General features: G+C 32.8%; 1 protein-coding gene across 1 annotated transcript in view; it reads right to left on the reverse strand.

Annotated features, from left to right (window-relative positions):
• The window catches only part of Trpgamma (Transient receptor potential cation channel gamma), a 205,181-nt gene that overhangs the window by 120,849 nt on the left and 63,694 nt on the right, over positions 1–20,638 (reverse strand). Inside the window, exons 10-13 of the mRNA XM_068394321.1 lie at positions 18,350–18,459; positions 18,072–18,205; positions 16,648–16,765; positions 15,869–16,073 (exon numbers count right to left, since the gene is read on the reverse strand). Coding sequence (XP_068250422.1) covers positions 15,869–16,073; positions 16,648–16,765; positions 18,072–18,205; positions 18,350–18,459 — 567 coding nt within the window. The remainder of the gene's footprint in view (positions 1–15,868; positions 16,074–16,647; positions 16,766–18,071; positions 18,206–18,349; positions 18,460–20,638) is intronic.

Raw genomic sequence — 20,638 nt, forward strand, 5'->3', positions numbered from 1 at the left:
CTTATTACAATGCCAGAATCATTTTCAGCCCAAGAGTAATACACTGATCAGTATTCCTGTATCTTCTATTGAGTAAACTGGTCATGAAACATTTCTTTGGATCATGAAAAATTAACTTAGAAATGGAAAAAGTTTTCTAGCTCTGTAATAATAACACCTTTGACAATTTTTACTATATGTGGTACAGTATTAATTAACAAAATAAAATACCTCAATGAACAGTGAAAAGACAAACTCTTTTATGACTGAGTCGATCATAATGAGGATGACAAAGAAATGTAAGAGGCAAAGAGAGAGAGAGAGAGAGAGAGAGAGCAAAAGAGACAGAAAGAAGAATGGGAGACAAAAGATCTAGAGAAGAGGCAATATAATCATAAATAATACTGAACAAGAAAATAAAAACATTTTGAAAATTACCTTGAACCCACTTCGGCCCTCGTGAGGTTAAGGAAACAAGGGGAGGGAATAATGACGTCTTAGTTGAGGTGCAAATTTGGATGCGGTGTAAAGGGTAACAAACAACCTCAAGCAGGAACTTATTTTTGAGACAAGACATAAACAAAGAGCCACAACATTTTGGAAAATACTCCAGAAAGAAATTTGCATAAAACAAAATGCACTGCCTTTTTTGAGGAACATTATTCTTTGAAAATAACAAAAACTTGAACATAAAACTGAAGTAAATCAATTAAAGCTGGTAAATAAGCTTCATCGATTACCACATTTTCATTCAAAATTTGGTTTTCAATACAATTTACAGTAATTTTGCAGATGTGGAGAGAACACTTTACTTTTCAGCTTGTCTCAAAACTGCCTGTCACCAAAAATGTATATAAATATACGTATATAATTACAGGGCATGCAACAGCTTAATAAAGGAATAGAAAAGCTGGGTAAATTAATACAAGAGGAGTGAACATATTGGGTTTCTTTTTAGGAAAAAAAAGGCATCATTCACTCTTGCCTACTGTTAGAAAATATGAAATGTTTTGAAAAAAATGAGACGTCATTCTTCAAGAGCACAAAGGTTTACAGTGTTTAAAAATTGTTAGGAGAATTATTTACTAGATAACTGCACAACTAATTTACTCAAATGGAAGACTGATTCATTAGAATTGCTAATAACAATGCATTGAGCAAACAATTGCCATATTAATTTATAAGACAGGGTAATTAAACAAGGAAAAAAACTAAGATTTGACCTAGCAATATGCTAGTACAGTAATGCATTGTAACAGTTCTTTATGATGGTCTGAATAAATGGAACTTGATTGCAAAGAATAAAATAGCCATTTAATTTAAAGAATTAATTCATGGGAAGAAAATATAAAATGGTGTAGAGTGATACTTAAAGGAAACGGTAGGCTAAATGTTATTCAACTGTTATTACTAAATAACAACCTTAACAGATAACAATGGAATGATATCTAGAAGAAATGGTAAATTTTATTTTGCCAATTTCATCAAATAGCAACCTTACCAAAGTTTACAATTTTCTAGAACAGCGGCATGCTTTGAAGATGCACATTTTTTTTCAACACAAATCTAGGGGGTTTGGTATTTATTAAGAAGCGAGGAAGAGGAACAATGTTTCTTTTTTTTAACTTTTGCTTGCTGAGAAAGAGTTGAGGCTTGGAGATGAGATGAGAATGCCAGACATAAAAAAAAAATGAGGGGCTAAACAATATTTTGGAGGAACAAAGCATCACGGCAACTTGGCATTCACTCGGACTCCTCTCCAAACATCTCACTCTTGAGTTCTGCTAGACTAAAGTGCCACTGAATGGGAGTTTTATGGCTATAAACAACTGGTGAATGCAAGTTTCAGAAACTGTAAACAAAATTTAATAAACAGGAATGAAAAACATTTATTATTAGGTGTACTGCACATGTATTTTATGATTCAAATTAAGATACAAAAAAAATCTGGTATTGACTAACTATATGTAGCACTGTATTGTCCTCACTTAAGATGCTCAAAATAACTAGTTCCATTTGCAAATTTTCATCGTGTGTTAGTTCCAAACTCAAGTACGCAGTAAAGTCATTAAAATGTATTCCACTTTAACTTGTGCCATGCGTGAGACAAAAGTATTTTCTCTAACAAAAAATACAAAAATTCTCAGAGAAACAAAAAAAGAAAAAAAATGTTTGTGAATCACCTGCAAATGCCATAAATATTGAAACACCTTAATGCTAAAGCACAAAAGAAACCTGTAATCACGTTTGTACAAGAACGACATAATTTTCATCTCCCAGGGCTTTACACTGGGTGAAGTGTTGAACGTTGCACTGGGTACTTTGGGAACATTTTACGTCATGCAGGAAACCATACAAAGAAAATGCCGTTGATGGAAAATAAAAAGTGATGAAGAGATACCCCACAGGAGGGAGTTTTAGATGACATACAGTAGATTCACGTGAGGTACAAATATCAGAGGAAGGACGTGATATGCTTTTAACTTAAAAGGGGCAGGAGTAGAGGTGGAAAAACTCCCATGCTTAACAGAAGACACTTATAAAGTGCCTTCTACCGAGGCCAAAGCTAAATAAATCTTGATTGCCAAAGCTGCCATTTTGCCAAGACTAGAATTACATCTCTCTACAGAAAACTTTGCTATAAAGAATAAGAACATGATTTTTTGAAGTTTTTTCCTTTTCCCAGCTGTCTTGCATTAAATGTATCAATTAAAGTTTCAAAAGTAATAATGTACAATATTTTGGTTTCCATGGCAACTTGTGCAAAGAAGGCTAACCTGTATGTGGAAGTGCAAAACCAATACTCCTGTTGTGTTTCTTTAAAGACACCTGAGTCACATGATATGAAACAGGTAGAAGTCAAAAGACTAAGCACTTAATATATTGATGTAATTTTGTAAAATCGAGATAAAAAATGAAATGTCCCTATCGGTGGGTAATCAGAAAACTCATGCTTTTCATCTACTCCTACAAAGAACAGTAAAAAAATAAACACTCTTAAATATGAATAAAGTATATAATTACAAAATAAACAGCTGGGCTCAGAGGATTTTAATTATATTCAAGGAATAAATTGGCAGGGAAAAGCCTTGGTAACTTCCTGTAACTACTCTGCATCAGACATCTACACCTTGACGCAAGACATTTAAAAAAGAAGGGGGAACAATGGGGTCAAAAAAATGTAGAAAGAAATGCAGAAAAATCTTGGGAAGATATTGTATTTTTCTGAGAGACCTACAATATTATCACTCCGTCAGGACCCCAGACGTCTCTTGCGAGTTGCGCAAAAAATGAAAAGAACGCCCTTCTAGTATACGCCGTCACAGAACTGGATCTTTACACGAAGCTAATGGACTACTCACACTAAAAGTTCTAAAGCTTCAGCATCTTAATATTTCTTGGCAGCTCTCTTCGTAAATCAAATAGAAATGGAGCAAATAATTTAGAAGGACTTTCCTGGAAAGCATGCTGAGACATACAGAGAAATAAGAGAGCCATTTTCCTAAGCTGAAAGCTTGAAATGGTAGTCTGTATTGTAGTCATAGCAAAATAAATATAAGATATATTTTAGGGTTTAACATTATAAACAGAGAACTTAAGGAAAGAATGAAGATCAAGTGTATGTAAATACAAAACTAAACCAACTGTTTCATGCTTAAGGTGCCTCTTTACAATTTATTCTTCATAAAGAGAGGAACAATCATTGGGTCCTCTTCGTGTTCTAGTTAGCATTTTTTTAGGATGAAAAAACACGAATAAACAAAAATTATTTTCTTTAAATAAGAAAAAAAGGACTTTTATACTAGTAAGGTTTGTGTAGGCACATTCTGCACGAGATAAAAACTTAGGGAGAAAAGTAAAGGTGGAAAAAAGGACGAGAGAAAGAATATTTTCAGGACAGCAGAAGCCATGCCAGATTAATAGAAATGAAATTAAATCAGCGTAACGAATGTACGTTGAGGGAGATTTAGTAAGGTAAAATAGAAAAGAATATTAAAGAAGAAACTGCTTAGTAATACAAAGGACTAGTATGATGATGGCAATAAAAAGAACGGTAATGATAAAAAGTTTTAAAACGTGCAATTTATTAATTTCTAATGTCTGGGGATTCCACGGCTAACATTCCTTCACAACATCACTCTCGAGAAGATACAATCCCTCCTCTTGGACTGTTTCAGCAAGACAAGGGATGTCTCCTCCAAAAAGCAATGTTCTTGGATTGTTTGAGCTCTCGTGAAATCCCCATTCGGAAAGGAAATTTATTATGCCCCTTAGCTAAAAGGGAATTACTGTATATATTTAAGTATGAAACATAATTATTCCCAGGAAAACTAAGGAAAAATACTATTAAAGGTTTAATGTTGACAATTAATTTTAGATGACTAAGACAGTGAACTACCAAACACCCAGAAAACAAGAAAATAAAGAGGAGATCCACAGGGGCGGCTCTCAGCCATATTTAGTAAACAAGATGAATACGGAAGACAGACAAGGACTGGAGACAATAGGAGACCAAGAAGAATTGATTGAAATGAAGAGGTTAATAATTACCGTATGTAAGAAAACAATGACTGAAAAAAAATAATAATAAATTAGGGCTCAATGGACAAATTGAGATAAAAGAACTTCATTTTGAAATACAATATAACAGTAAAGAAAAAAGAAGTGATACATTTTTCTTTAACACGAAGTCGTTTCCCCTAATCATGGCTCCGTAGAAGATTAAAACATAACCCTGATGCATTCAAAATTTATCTTCGGAATTGTGGATGAGCCCAATACACCGTGAACTTCCTCAACATGAATCCCTTGCACATTCATCGTAAGCTTACCCGTAAGAGTCAAATCCCCCCTAGTCTCATACTCGCACATGATCTTGCTAGATATCAAGGCCCTTCTTATGCAGCACTTCTATCAAACCATCTCTCCAAACTCTTTAAGGCCTTCCCTTTCTCCTAAATCTTAGCATTAATGAATTATACCCTTTTCACTAACCTATTTCCCAATTCTAGCCATTTTACCCATTCTATGTATCTCCAAATTTCTTCCTTCATCAATTCTTCTTACACCCAGTCTACTACGCTAACAGTATATCATCAGCACTTTGGCTTTTATTTTCTATCATTTGAATTCAACATCTCACTTTTATAAAGGAAAGTTGTTTTAAAAAATCACTTCGTGCACTCTCTCCTAAATTTCTACTGATAGCGTGAAGTACCTTGCCTAGCTTTAGTATGCATCCTGCTACCTTTTTTGCTTCTCACATTCAGTAACTTAACTTTTCTCTCATCTTGCTATCATCCCTTCTATTACTCTAAGAAGCTTATACAAATTACCAATTCCAATCTCTGCTCTCCATGCATACTAATGATCCATTCCTCCATCTTCCTTGTTCCTGTCTACTATTAACACCCTACGCTTAGTCATATTTACTCTCTGCTTTCACCTCACTCAGATACTTTTACTCTGAATTACCAGCTTCTACAGATTCTCTTCACTGTCCTTAATCAGCACAATATTAACTCCTCCTCTTATCCCAAAACTGTGTGCCGACATCCACATTCCTTTCTATGGCCTTTCCCAAATTATCCATAAAAATGCTGAACAGCAATAAACATAACACACCTTTATCTAATACCACTTTTCACAATAAACCCGTCATTCTCCTTCATACATATTTAGAACATAGGCTACACTTTTGTCAGCATAACCTCTAATTCCTCTTGACAACTTCTTGTCTATACAGTACCATACATTCTTGACTCTCCACATTCCTGCATAATGATTCTCTAGACAGATTCTTCCAAGTACATGCATGCCACATACAAATTTTTTCCCCATTACTTTTAAACTTTCAGCATATATCACTTTCATAAGTTCTTGATCCATTGCCCCTTCTTCCTTACTTTACTAACAATTATCTTTCCCTTTTTCAATCCAAATACTATCACACACCTTACCGAGTATACTAAGTAATGTAATACAAGTCATCTCTATCATCTTTACCTTTATACAACAAAACAATTATTCCTCTTACCAATTCCATTTGGGAACTTTCCCTCAGCCAAACTTAACTTGAAAACCCTGATCAGTACTGGGCATAAAAAAAAAAAAAATTGCCTTTGTATTTTTCTATGTCTACCTGAATTGTTAAGTTGTCTATATTACTGACGTCGATTTAGATAATGTAAGGTACTTATTACATACAAATTTATATAAATATGGTACAGTATATATGCTGTATGAATAATTACAAAATTGACACCTTGTAGATAATTTTAAATTTAAATGTCTGTACTGAGATACAAAAAACTAGTCGCATTTCTTTCAATAAACTTTGTAAGATGCTAAAGAGATTATTTTATGATTATGCCACCAGCAATACAACCAAAAACAAATTCAACATACAAGCCAAGTTTGGATGAGATTTCTCCATGCCACTGATCTGTAACATTACCAGATACTTCAAGCTTAGAATCTGTGAAAGCTCAAAGTAATAGGCAGCTCTGTACAGCAAATTTGTTCCTAAATCTAGCATCTATACGAAAAAAAAAAAAAAAAAACTTAAGTCACCATGAGGGTCCATTGACACAGCACCAACCTCAACCAGAAAGATGGAAGTAACAATACCTGTGTTTCCCCACATACAAAGCTATTGTGATAATATATCCTGGCTACATAATCCAAAATATCTCAATATACTGTATCTGCAAACATCACTGTCAATAACTCCACATAATGATGTGATGTATTATAAACAGTAGAAACTGAGTGCTGATTTTAATAACAAGGCAAAGTCTTCAGCTATCCAGTCTTTTAGACTAGAGTGATGAGCATAATACTGAATAGTAAAACATACATTTAGCCACTGAAACAACTTTGCACCAGTAGTCCTACCAACGAAGGGCCTATGATGATAACCATAATCTTCTAATACTTGTAAATTAACATTCTCTTGCAGCGAAACAAAACTAACCTAGTTATTCCTTTCTAAGTCACATAATAATGAAATATCTGTACAGTACATAATCTTGAAAAATACCCTGGCATCAAGATGATCTACTTATGGAAAAACTCAATCTCAATCTCATGAAAATCATTTAATATAAATACACACACATTATTCCAAGAAGAGAGTACTGTATGCCCACTTGAATTTGAGACAGCTAAGCTACACAAAATACCTCAAGTTCTTACAAAAAATCAAACATAACTACTTCCTGTTAACCCTTTTACCCCCAAGCTATGAGGAACTTTCAAGCACATTTTGCTATATATACTTTTTAAATTACTCTAACAGCCTTAATTTTTGTTATAGAGAGGTCAGGTTGGTCTCATTCTTTTGGAAAATGCCTGAAGTTTCTCATAAAGTTATCAAAAATATGCAAAAAATGTAAACAAAGAGTTTTTTGCAAGGACGTACCGATACGTCCATTGGGGGTAAAAGATAGTAATCTAATTGGAAGCATATATATATATATATATATATATATATATATATATATATATATATATATATATATATATATATATATATATATATACATACATACATACATACATACATACTATACATACATACATACATACATACATATACAACAGACAGCACTTCTGCAACGGAAGAGCAGAGAAAAAACCTTTATGGTAAGAAGTCAAACTGGATAAGGTGTAGAGATTTAAAATAATTTCCCGACTCTCAACAAAAATTTTCAGACAACAAACCATTATGCATAAAAGTGTTATCTGGCGACTTAGCTTGTATTTTACAACTGGTTCATTTGGAAAATGTCCTGCTTATATCCCTTTTTCATTATTTCAACATAATATTTTTGCTATATCTTGCTAAAGTTATTGAAATGAACCAATGTATTCATTACCGTAACGTGTAATTGTAAATGTGGGTCAATTAAATTTCACAATTAATTTCTGATTCTTTGCATGATTTGTAAATCCTTAAATATTACCAATTTTGGATATCTAGGTTAAGAAAAACTAGATAAAAAATATGTATACAGTATACATATATATCTTCAATGGTGTAAAATAAATAAATTACAATATTTTCTTTAAATGTAAGCTATACAATATACACAACTCATCATAGAAATCTCTCCCTCTCATTCAATATCTTTTGCCTGAACCCCTCTTATAACTACATCACCCACCCAATCTTCTGGACAGAGACCTTATGAGTTCTTCACAGATATTGATTTCTTGACATCTAGGCTGAAGAGACTCCTTTAATAGATTGGCATGTCTGATAAGTCTCTCTTTTGGTCTTTATTTGGTTGCCGTTCAATTTTCTGATTATATGAGCCCATAGATTTTATACTGGGTTCAAATACAGACTTTGCAGGCTATTCAACTCTGATAATATAGGGACAGTCTCTAACCTACTCTGTTACTTCATTGGCATTATGGAAAAAAAAAAATATCTACCTCAGGGATTCGAAGCTTCATTACTCACGAGACTTAAGACATCTAGAATTTAACTATATTGCCATTTAATCAACCTTGCATACATCTCTATTAGTTCTCCAGGACAAATACCAACTAGCCATCCATCACTAAAATGCTGAGATGATTCTGCCTGTCTCCTTATCAGCTGAATATTTCTAGGCTTATACTAGAAAATCATAGGCCTATGGAGTACTCTCCATTATCCACTTCAATGCAACGTATTCACGTCTCATCTCTCTCTCTCTCTCTCTCTCTCTCTCTCTTTTCTGTTATATCAATGTATACTGTACAGTTGTTCTGTCGTTTACTGAAACATCAGCTTGCTGGCAATGATCTTAAAGATAAGGTTGTGTGTGCTTGTCAGCTATCCATTTTATCTACTAAGTTGCAGTTTGAGTTGTCTTGGCTGTATGTGTGACTTCATGAAGATAAGATCCAAGATATGATGTTATGGAAATGTTTATTTCTTATTTAGTGTGGTTTTACAACCATTATGTGAGATGCATGGCTTTTATTTTCTAGCAATGTCTACAATAATTATTCCCCATTGTTGATTGGCAATTATGCTTTATCTTTAAAAGTTGAAGTTGAAGTTGCGGGTTTTAGGTCTCCCCAGAGACGATCTACATCATTCTCCTCGGGCGACCATAAGCCAGCAGGGACTATCACTAGCCCCTTCTAACTTCCCCCCCCAGGCGCCACCCTGGGGAGAAACCCCCGGCAGAAGGTCTCACACTATCCGCGTCCTAGCGGGGACGCGAACTCGGGACCTTTGAAACAGAAGCCCGCGACGCTACCAACCTAGCTATCACGCTTTGGTTTTCTCATTCACTATTATAGAACAATACACTACTCTACATTGTTAATTCGTTCCAAGAGACCCATTGAAAGGCGATTTTTGACGTAAGATAAAGTTACTTATAAAGTGCTTATAACTTGCTTTCATTTTATATGAACCAGATGCCTATATTAATAAGCTTCCATTTGAAGTACAGTATTGTTTCGTACTGTACTTAATAATCATTTTGCAACATAGAAACTGACAGAAGTTTGGGAAAAACAACATGAAACGGATTTTATTTTTGTATTTAACATTCAAGGATGAGGGATGTAAAGATGGAACTGACGTAGAGATAGGTATTACTGCACTGTATAGTGATTTTAAGTGTTATTTCTATTATTCAAAATCTTTCGTCATATTCCGTAAAATGATGGATTTTACTTTGGTTTATTATATCAATTATTTCAAATATTTTCTCCCATACGATCTTCAGTGAAGCTGTAAAGATCATAGCTATTTTTCTTGCGTACAACATATCTAAAGAATAAAGCCTTATTTTATAAATAAATCTACTGGAAGAGATAGGTGAATAAGTTTGAGGTTGTACACCATAATCCCTTGGCAGCGTTCAGCAAAGACCTTTCGGCTACTGTGGTTTGATATCTTGCAGGTTCCTAATAGACGAGCTGAATTTTTGTGAGATTCTGAAGCACAGAAACAATAAGGGTGAACAATTTTCCATCTTACCATAGGCTGATAATATTGGACCTTTGATGCAAACCACAGGTACAAAACATAAATTTCATGTTCCTTTTATAAATGTGTTGTATCATAGGTGACCCACTACCCAGACTGCAATAAAAATTTAAATAGCCCATTTCTATAACTATGCAAATCAATTTCATAAAATTGTTCCTCCAGGTCTTGAGCAAATAGTTGAAAGCCATATTAAACTGTATCTCTACAAGATAGTTGTCCTGGTTGTATAAAGTCCTCCAATAAATATAAAAAAAAACACCTAAACGATAAAAAGAACTGACTAATTCATCATTTTAATTTTACAGACGACAGAATTTTACACAAAAAGTAGCACTGTCATTTCAATTGAAAACAAAACTATCATTCAACCCACCTTCAGCAATATACTTCCACAAATGGAGCTCTTTCTTCAATAAAATCTACATTTTACTCTATTTGATAATTATGATTATCATTTTCTAGGGCCATCATCTTATACTGTATACTGAATGAGGCAACAATTTCTAATAAAATCAATTCTAAACTTGCTTTCAAATTCCTTCTCATTGCGAGAAATTATCCTCTGTATCAATTCAGAAACAATAAACTCATCTATCTCTAACATCAACTTAAAATAAAAATATAAAACCAAATTACAAATACAATATGTCTAAATTAACTTAAAACAATAAAGGAAAATCATGGTTAACACTGAATAAAAGATACTGAATATTAAAATATATGTGCCCATGAAAATACTGTTGTGTGTAGAAGTACTTGTCTTGTAATTCTTGCCTACAAGCCGGTATATAAAACTACAAGTGACGAATGCTGTAGCAGTGGTTATCAACTCTAGGAAGAGCAAACCATGCTGAAGGGAAAGAAGGATAATACAATGATATAAAGGGCAATACTGTACCAAATCTACTGGAGTGAATATATATGAGATGAAGGAACCTAGGAGAAAATACGATGGAGATTCACAGAAAAAATTTCTAACACCAAAATGTTTTTCCTTCTCTTTTTCACCTGAACTATGATGTAATAATGAGTTTTGTAACAAGTGTAAAAGCTTTATTGCTACTCTTCTTCTTTCTTTTGAAATGATTGTATTCTTTTTTTCTCAGCTAAATTGATTGACAAGACCTAAATATGAGATGTCTTACATGTCTTTAATTGGTTGAAAAATAAAAAAAAACAATTATTGCCAAAATAAAAAAATAATTATCGCCAAAATAAAAACGGAGTAGATGTAAAATGACATGAAGTTATAGGTGGAGGATAAACCATAAAATGTAGAAATGTGAATAAATTTTGTTTTTTTCCAAAATGTTAAAAATTACTTTTTGAACTGATGATAAAATAAAAATGGCATTTGTAGTACAAGATTAATAGAAACATACAGGATAGAGATTAATACAAAATGTGCTGCATAGAAATCACTGCATTACAAAATTTGTTATGCAGGCCACAAGAAATATTCAAAGAAGATGAGCTGTAACAAACTTGGGGAAATAGTTGACCTGTAGTGTCAAGAGGCAGAATAATGCACATGAGACATTGAGAAATAAGAAAAATAAAAAGATGGAGTATTGTGAATAACAGAAAATAAAGAAGGTAAAAATTATTTCATAGGTATGAATGGAATACAGGCACGAGCCAAACTTAATATATACTATGAATAAATAAAATGTATAGGTAAAAATGCCAACACAAGTAGCCGAGAGTAATGCTTACGTAAACTTCATACAACCTTTGCGTAAGAAATACAAAAAGGACAAGTTATAAACATAAAGAAAACTAAAAAAGAAGTACAAAGATAACAGGACAAAGGAAAACATGTGCATTAAAAAAGATGAATATCAGGAACAAATTGGTAAGACATGTAACACTGGGGTTGTGTAGGATATGAAGCCATGATAATTTTGGTGGGAAAGATGTGGTCTGCTCAAATCAGCTGAGGTGTACCAAGACACTGTGAAGTACTGAAGCAATTCTGGCTAATCTCTCATTTCTTTGGCTGCATTTTCTTACTTCAAATATGTTAATTCTGATTATTAACTTGTAAATACTGCATCTTATTTATTCCTATCCTCAAGAATGTAAAGAACAACAAACACCCATCGAGTCTCAAATGTCTGCAATGGCATTTATTCTTTAAGTATCATAGGTTTGAGGCAGTGATAAAATTGTTATTGTTATTCTAGATACGATAGTGTAAACAGCCCAATGCATCTCACTATTTCAAGGTTCATACAATTTGCAAAAAGGCTTTGTTCTTGAATGACATCCTCATCGTCAATAATTAAAACTCCTATTTCTTTCTCTATACAGTATCGTTAAGAGCTCTGAATAGAAGACACGAAAAGTGTCATCTAGGCTAGAAGAGGCCAAACGAAACAGACAAAAAGTAAAAGGTTTAAAACACTGTTGTTGGGACTGAAGCCAAACTGTAAAGATCCTTTAAAGCCAACTAAAGTGTAGAGGGTGACACTTATTCTCAATAATTACGAGGGATAACATGGTGTGAAGAGATAACGCATACACAGGAAAGAGATGAAGCGGCAGTAATTTTGACATGGGGCAGAGGTAAAGGACCAATAACCCCTATAGAGGTTAGGGGAGAGGATAGGTCCTGAAGAAGAAGAGGGAAACAAGCAGTTATTCCTATTGATGAGGACAGAGGTAGAGGACTAGTAACTTATATGGAAGACAGAGGTAGAGGAGCAGTAACTCATATGGAAGACAGAGGTAGAAGAGTAGTAAAGCCAACAGATGAGAGAGGTAGGAAAGTGGTAACGCCTACATATGACAAAGGTAGAAAATTGGTAACTCCTACAGATGACAAAGTTAGAAAAGCAATAAACTCCTACAAATGACAGGTAGAAAAGTGGTAGCTCCTACAAATGACAGGTAGAAAAGCAAAACGGTAACTCCTACAAATGACAGGTAGAAAAGTGGTAGCTCCTACAAATGACAGGTAGAAAAGTGGTAGCTCCTACAAATGACAGGTAGAAAAGTGGTAGCTCCTACAAATGACAGGTAGAAAAGTGGTAGCTCCTACAAATGACAGGTAGAAAAGTGGTAACTCCAACAAATGACAGGTAGAAAAGTGGTAGTTCTTACAAATGACAGGTAGAAAAGTGGCAACTCCTATAAATTACAGGTAGAAAAGTGGTAACTCCAACAAATGACAGGTAGAAAAGTGGTAACTCCTGCAAATGACAGGTAGAAAAGTGGTAACTCCTACAAATGACAGGTAGAAAAGTGGCAACTCCTACAAATGACAGGTAGAAAAGTGGTAACTCCAACAAATGACAGGTAGAAAAGTGGTAACTCCTACAAATGACAGATAGAAAAGTGGCAACTCCTACAAATGACAGGTAGAAAAGTGGTAACTCCAACAAATGACAGGTAGAAAAGTGGCAACTCCTACAAATGACAGGTAGAAAAGTGGTAACTCCTACAAATGACAGGTAGAAAAGTGGTAACTCCTACAAATGACAGGTAGAAAAGTGGCAACTCCTATAAATTACAGGTAGAAAAGTGGTAACTCCAACAAATGACAGGTAGAAAAGTGGTAACTCCTACAAATGACAGGTAGAAAAGTGGCAACTCCTACAAATGACAGGTAGAAAAGTGGTAATTCCTACAAATGACAGGTAGAAAAGTGGTAACTCCTATAAATTACAGGTAGAAAAGTGGTAACTCCAACAAATGACAGGTAGAAAAGTGGTAACTCCTACAAATGACAGGTAGAAAAGTGGTAGCTCCTACAAATGACAGGTAGAAAAGTGGTAATTCCTACAAATGACAGGTAGAAAAGTGGTAACTCCTATAAATTACAGGTAGAAAAGTGGTAACTCCAACAAATGACAGGTAGAAAAGTGGTAACTCCTACAAATGACAGGTAGAAAAGTGGTAACTCCAACAAATGACAGGTAGAAAAGTGGTAACTCCAACAAATGACAGGTAGAAAAGTGGTAACTCCAACAAATGACAGGTAGAAAAGTGGCAACTCCTACAAATGACAGGTAGAAAAGTGGTAACTCCTACAGTGGGCAGAGGTAAAGAAGTGATGACTCCTGTGGAGAAATAAGAGAGAGCAAAATAGCAAAGTCTGCATTCCTAAGTTTCCATATAATCAATAGTGATTGTTATAAGCTTTGTTGCAATACCGATCAGATGAAGTTAGTGCTTGAGAATTGTATACAACAGTGACTTGATACGTTTGTCATATCTGTTAAATTTAAAGAGAAATGCTTTATATTAAATACAGTTTTCTAAATACTTCAAGGTTTAAAATATGCACTGAAGAAAAGATAAATACTATACTTGATGAAAAACATTAAACACACAGCAGAAATTGTATTATCATGATTAGAAATTAAAGACATGGGTTAAAGGTTTGCTATACTTTCTAAAATGAATATATACAGTATATAGTGTAAGTAACTATCATGTTACAATAACTCCTGAATATTATGCCCATCAGTTTCACAAATGAGGAACCTTGAGGACTATGTAAACAAACTTATGGTAATGAACTGATTACCACATAAGTAAATTCCCATGAAATCCAACTAGTTTACGTGAGATTTGACAGTATTAATTTCAAGTATGAGCCAGGATTGCTGTCATACCAAATCTATATAATATGTTGAGAATGGACTTGAATTTAAAAAGAAATTATTTTGCTGTCATACCAAATCTATATAATATGTTGAGAATGGACTTGAATTTAAAAAGAAATTATTTTATATCTATTGCAAAACAAGACATTAGCCAAAATTGTGGTGCTGATTGAGCATATGACAGAATCAAATGAGAAAGTGTGGAAATGTCATTCTTTCACATTAACTGCAAGTGAATTTGTGGGAGCGGATGCAATAGAGGTTTTTAAGCTGGGATGGAGTGTATAATACATAAATGAGAATAATGTATCTTTCTGTTAGTCTAAATAGATAAACCAATTATATTTGTTATCTATTTATTGTGGGGGTCTAGTTCTGCTCTAAGATAACTGTTACTAAGCATTGTTAGTACCTAATCTAAAAATAATACTCACTGTCAAGAAGACCCACCATGAGAATACGGCATAATCCAACTGTCATATTGAAATCAGAAATCCTTATGCTAAAATCAACTAGGAATGTTAACCTACATTCTAAATGGTCTCTTTTAGAACCTCAAAGTGTAACTAAACCTTAAAATATCCTACAATATTAACTAAAAGGAACTACTCAAACCTACAAATACATACAGAAGGTTTAAATATCTTCCAAGTCCTACATTTGTTGCTCATAAGAAACCCAAACCGTAGCAGTAACATGACAAGCATCAAATGGTGAAGTATGATCGTCTTATAGATAGGGCACCCACATAGGGACTTCAAACGTGATGTATCGCAACCAGAGATACGTACAGTATACAATGCAAAACGTGACCACATAATTTGCAAAAGAAAGTATTAAGAAAAACAAAAATGGAGAAGCTCATGGGTAAATAGAAGTCTATTGGCTTCATTCGTGTTTAGAGAATTCGTACTCAGTACTAAGTGCAGATTTAACTTTCAAGTTGGCCAAGTTTTGTTCGCTATGCAGATTATATGAAACAAAGTATTCTTCCAAATAAAATCATAAATAATCATACTAAATATGAAGGGGGGTAACCTTGGAAATGACATAAATATTGGGGTATAGCAACAGTGTAGAATAATGAAAGTTAGGGAGGGAGCAATAAAAGGGGGTTGTGGATTAACTGACAGCCATGATTAAAAACTGGGATACAGCGTCAGACACAGCAACTCATGATGTCTTAGGTAGTTGCGAAACTAATTATGGATGTGCGATCGCCCCTGCAGTTCTCGGTTTGAGCCACTTACTTTTCACGGTGGCTAACACTTACAGAACTTACTGAAACCAGTTGGTAAGAATGATTCATCATGGCTATCAAGAGGTTAAGAAGAACGATCACATTGATGACGGAGTATGTCCCGAACATCAGCATCCCCCAGAACCTCGTGAAGACCTTGATTCCCGCCAGCTCAAAGTTGGTTAGGTCAATCAAGCCAAAGGCCGCCCAAAAGAGAGTCTGCGTTGTTTCAAATAGGCTGTATGGGAAAAAGCAAAAGTAAAGTTTTCTGCTTTAAAATTATTCAAAATATGATGATTAATGAAATTCAGTACGCAGTAAATAAATAGACATGAATTACCCAAGGCAAAATAAATCCTTAAGTAACAACTAATTGCAGCAACAATAACAAAATGAAGTTCATAAGTTTTTTAGACCAAATTGAAACAAAATCACACAGAAAATAATGTAAAAGGGCGATGATAATTTTCTAATTCAAAGCTAAAAGTAAGTACATTACTACTGTATTACAACATTTGCTTACACTATATATTCTAATGATGCTCACAATATTATAAGTTAAGCCACCAAATCAATTTTTAATGGCAAAAAGAAAATGCAATATTAGTTCAATAACTTTGATCATCAACAAGCTCTCGTGGATATTTCCTTAATATTTCCATAAGTACTGAATCACAGTATCACAAAATCTTAAACTGCATATCATGTCTTTAACTATATTCACGCTCAAATCTCATACGGGTAAATTCTAGAGACTACAGCAACAGAAAATATTATCGAGAACACATGATAATTGAACATGTAAAACATACTTGGAAAATCTTCTCCATTTTATGCAAGAATCATCGAAGTTTTCTTGAAGTGACGCTCTATCGCGGTTACACTCCTCCTTTTCCAGATCAGCGTAGAACCATAGTAATTGATTCATGCCTGTAAAATATGAGACCAATAGAAATCTGACATTTGCATTTTATTGTAAAAGCCTCAAAGACACTGCACCCTTTCATGATACCAATTTGGATTCAAATTTCAGAAAACTTTATGCCTGTGAAGAAATATTCAGCTTAACAGAATCTATTATTCATAATAAAAATGTTACCGATAGCTTGTGAACAAATTAAACTGAAACTGATATGACTCAGCCACTTGAACAAAAAAATAACATTGCCACTTGAATTAATTAACAATATGGCTCTAAATGACTTGTGTAATCATCATTGCATAGATGAGTTTTATAAAAGACAATGTAACTGGAATAATGTATAAAATACGATACTATGTACTCTGATATGATACGAAGCCCTAAATTACTAGAAACCTACAGGAAAATAAGGATTACAATATAACTACAGTAATACCAATTCTAAAATAATAACAATGACAATAACTAGAAATCTGTCTACTTGTTTTAGCAAACTTAACTATGTATATCACAAAATATTTAAATAGTCACAAAGATCATTGTTCTTATTTCGAAAATAAATTCAAATCTTCAGGGAAATTATAAAAAAAAATAATGAGCCTGAGATATACGAGGTACAATATGTTAAAACTTTTCAATTTTATAAATCTCTTCAAGATTAATTTTTCATATTCTTCTTAGCTCTGTGCAAAGTCAAATTTAATAACATGCCACAAATAGTGCCACTTCTGGTTTCAAATTTCTATGAAGATGAAAATCTGAATTTACTTCATTTTTTAAGAAAAGCTCCAAATCTTGGAATCTGAGATGATATTTATTTTTAAATTAATAGTTAAGTGGAATTATGTTAATCATAAAGCCCTATAAAATGATGAAAATAATAAAATATTTATACTACTGTACCTACTATTAGTAATAACAATAATGATGACAATATCAATAGACTCTAATAATAATAATAATTATAATAATAGTAATAATAATAATAATAATAATAATAATAATAAAGGGATTTTGACGAAGGAAAAATCTATTTCTGGGAAGAGGCCTGTGACGCCCGGTGAGAAAGGTCCTTCCTTATACCTTTCCTAATATAAATCTTCCAAATATACTAGAGAAAGATAAAAGCATGGAATGCAGAGGTTACAACCCTCGCGCGAACACCTTGTAGGTGTCGTGTATTAAACAAAGGCGTGTGAAAAACCACTATTCACAGGTTGTCTTCCATTTAGATAATCCCTTCATCAATGGGGAGGACCGCGGAATAATAATAATAAAAACAATAATTATAATTATTATTATAATAAAACTTACCACAGGAGAAGGCAAAGAGAGTGAGCAGATACAAGAAAATGAATTTTAAAATGTCGACGACCATCCTCGAGAGAGAGACTTGGAGTGGACCCAGGTAAGGGTTGACACTAAAGATGTAAACCAACTTCAAAGAACTGGAAAGGCAAACACAGGCTTAGAAGGCATTAATTAAATATGGAATTAAAACAATAGCCTCAAATGACTACTTTTCCAAACTGATCTGAACCATGTGGGATTGTAAGACCAAACTAGATATATATATTGATGCTTGACCACACCTGAAAATATTTGCTGCAGCAAAAAGACCCTCAGCAATCAGCATGGGATCCCAAGTGTCCCATTTTTGACGAGGTCGGTCATGAGTCTTCAACTCTTGCTCATTTTGTACCTGAGGAAGAGAGGTTGTGTGAGGCTACTGTATGTTTAATTTTTCACTATATGTGTGGAGAAAATTACAAGAAATCTGATTTATAATTGATAAAAAGATCATTCTATTTACTGAGCACAGGGCTTGTCTTATCAGAAGAGATAATATACAACTTATTTACTTCTATCAGCTATATATATATTTTTCTAAATGTGCCATTAGCATAAGCTAAGATTGTGCAACATGTCAAAAAATGCAAATCAACTAAATTGTATAAATCAAAAATCAATATTGTATTGAACATTAACTTGATATACATAAAGTTAATTGATATTTATATAACATATACAATATATATATATATATATATATATATATATATATATATATATATATATATATATATATATATATATATACATATATATAATATACATATATATATATATAAGATACATATATACATATATATACATATATAATATATATATGTATAGTATATACATATATATCACAAATATTACAAATTAAGCTAAAAATACCTCTCGACATTGAAAGCACGTTGCCTTTGGAATAACTCACATAAAAAGAACTCAAACCTATGTCTTTTAGTATTTAATACCGGAAGGACAGTGACTTATCAATGGGAGGTTAAATGGGTAGTCCCTTTTATTCCTGTATCATACGTATTAGGCAGAAGTTTGAATTCTAGTCGACATAGATTCAGTTACAGTATATATTCACAAGGTTGAGTGAATTCAACATTAAGAGGCTATACAGTTTAATAATTGAGAGTACGTATAACTAAGTCACATGTGAATTCGTGGCAAAAATATCGTAAATATACATTATAATTATATATACACATACATATTTCATATGCATATATATATATATATATATATATATATATATATATATATATATATATATATATATATATATATATATATATATATATATATATATATACAGTAATGTATATCTGTATATATATAATGTATACCTGTATATACATAATGTACATATACATGCATAGATACATATATACACATATACTGTATATATCAAGTGCATGTGAATACACACACACACACATATATATATATATATATATATATATATATATATATATATATATATATATATATATATATATATTTATATACATATACATATATATATATATATATATATATATATATATATATATATATATATATATATATATATATATATGTATGTATGTACGTATGTATGTGCATGTATGTGTGTGTATATATATATATATATATATATATATATATATATATATATATATATATATATATATATATATATATATATATATATATATATATGTATATATATATATATATATATATATATATATATATATATATATATATATACATACATATATAGAGTACAGTATATGCTGTACATATAACGTACGTTACTAATTTTGACACCTAAAAAGGGGCAAAAAAGACAATGAAGGCTGGATAGGTTTTACAATTCCCAAACCATTCCAATAACCAACACAGACTTCAAGCATTGTCACATGTATTGACAGTCACCATATCAGTGCTCCCACATATGGGGAATTCCTGGGGCTTACACATGCACCAAAAAAAAAAAAATGCAAAATGTTCCTAGGATTAGTTCATAATAAGCATTGCCGGAAAAGTCGGTTATAAAAGCAAACTTGATTCTGAAGCAGAATCAGACAAATATTCATGTCTGTGGAAAAGCTCATGCAGACAAAATGTAGATATGAACATGTGGTTACATGAACACATATACGTACTTCGGAATATGAGACAGAGTATTCCCTCACACATATACAGTATTATACAGTGTACAGTACATTAAAATAGAGAGAGAGAGAGAGAGAGAGAGAGAGAGAGAGAGAGAGAGAGAGAGAGAGAGAGAGAGAGAGAGAGAGAGAGAGAGAGAGAGAAACTATATACACTCCAGGTAAACAGGTAAAAGATACCACTCGTCATAACATACCACTATATTTCTTATCAATAAAAAAGAAAATTAAATATTTGACATTTCAATGGTTTTAGAAGGAAAATTTTCTCTCACACACACTCACCTTTTTACCATACAATGGAGTCACATTTAATCTTCCTCAGATAGGTACAGTACCTGTGAATCTCTTTATGATCGTGACATAAGACTTATATTCAGA

Source organism: Palaemon carinicauda, chromosome 19 (genome assembly GCF_036898095.1).
Source record: "Palaemon carinicauda isolate YSFRI2023 chromosome 19, ASM3689809v2, whole genome shotgun sequence".
NCBI lineage: Eukaryota > Metazoa > Arthropoda > Malacostraca > Decapoda > Palaemonidae > Palaemon > Palaemon carinicauda.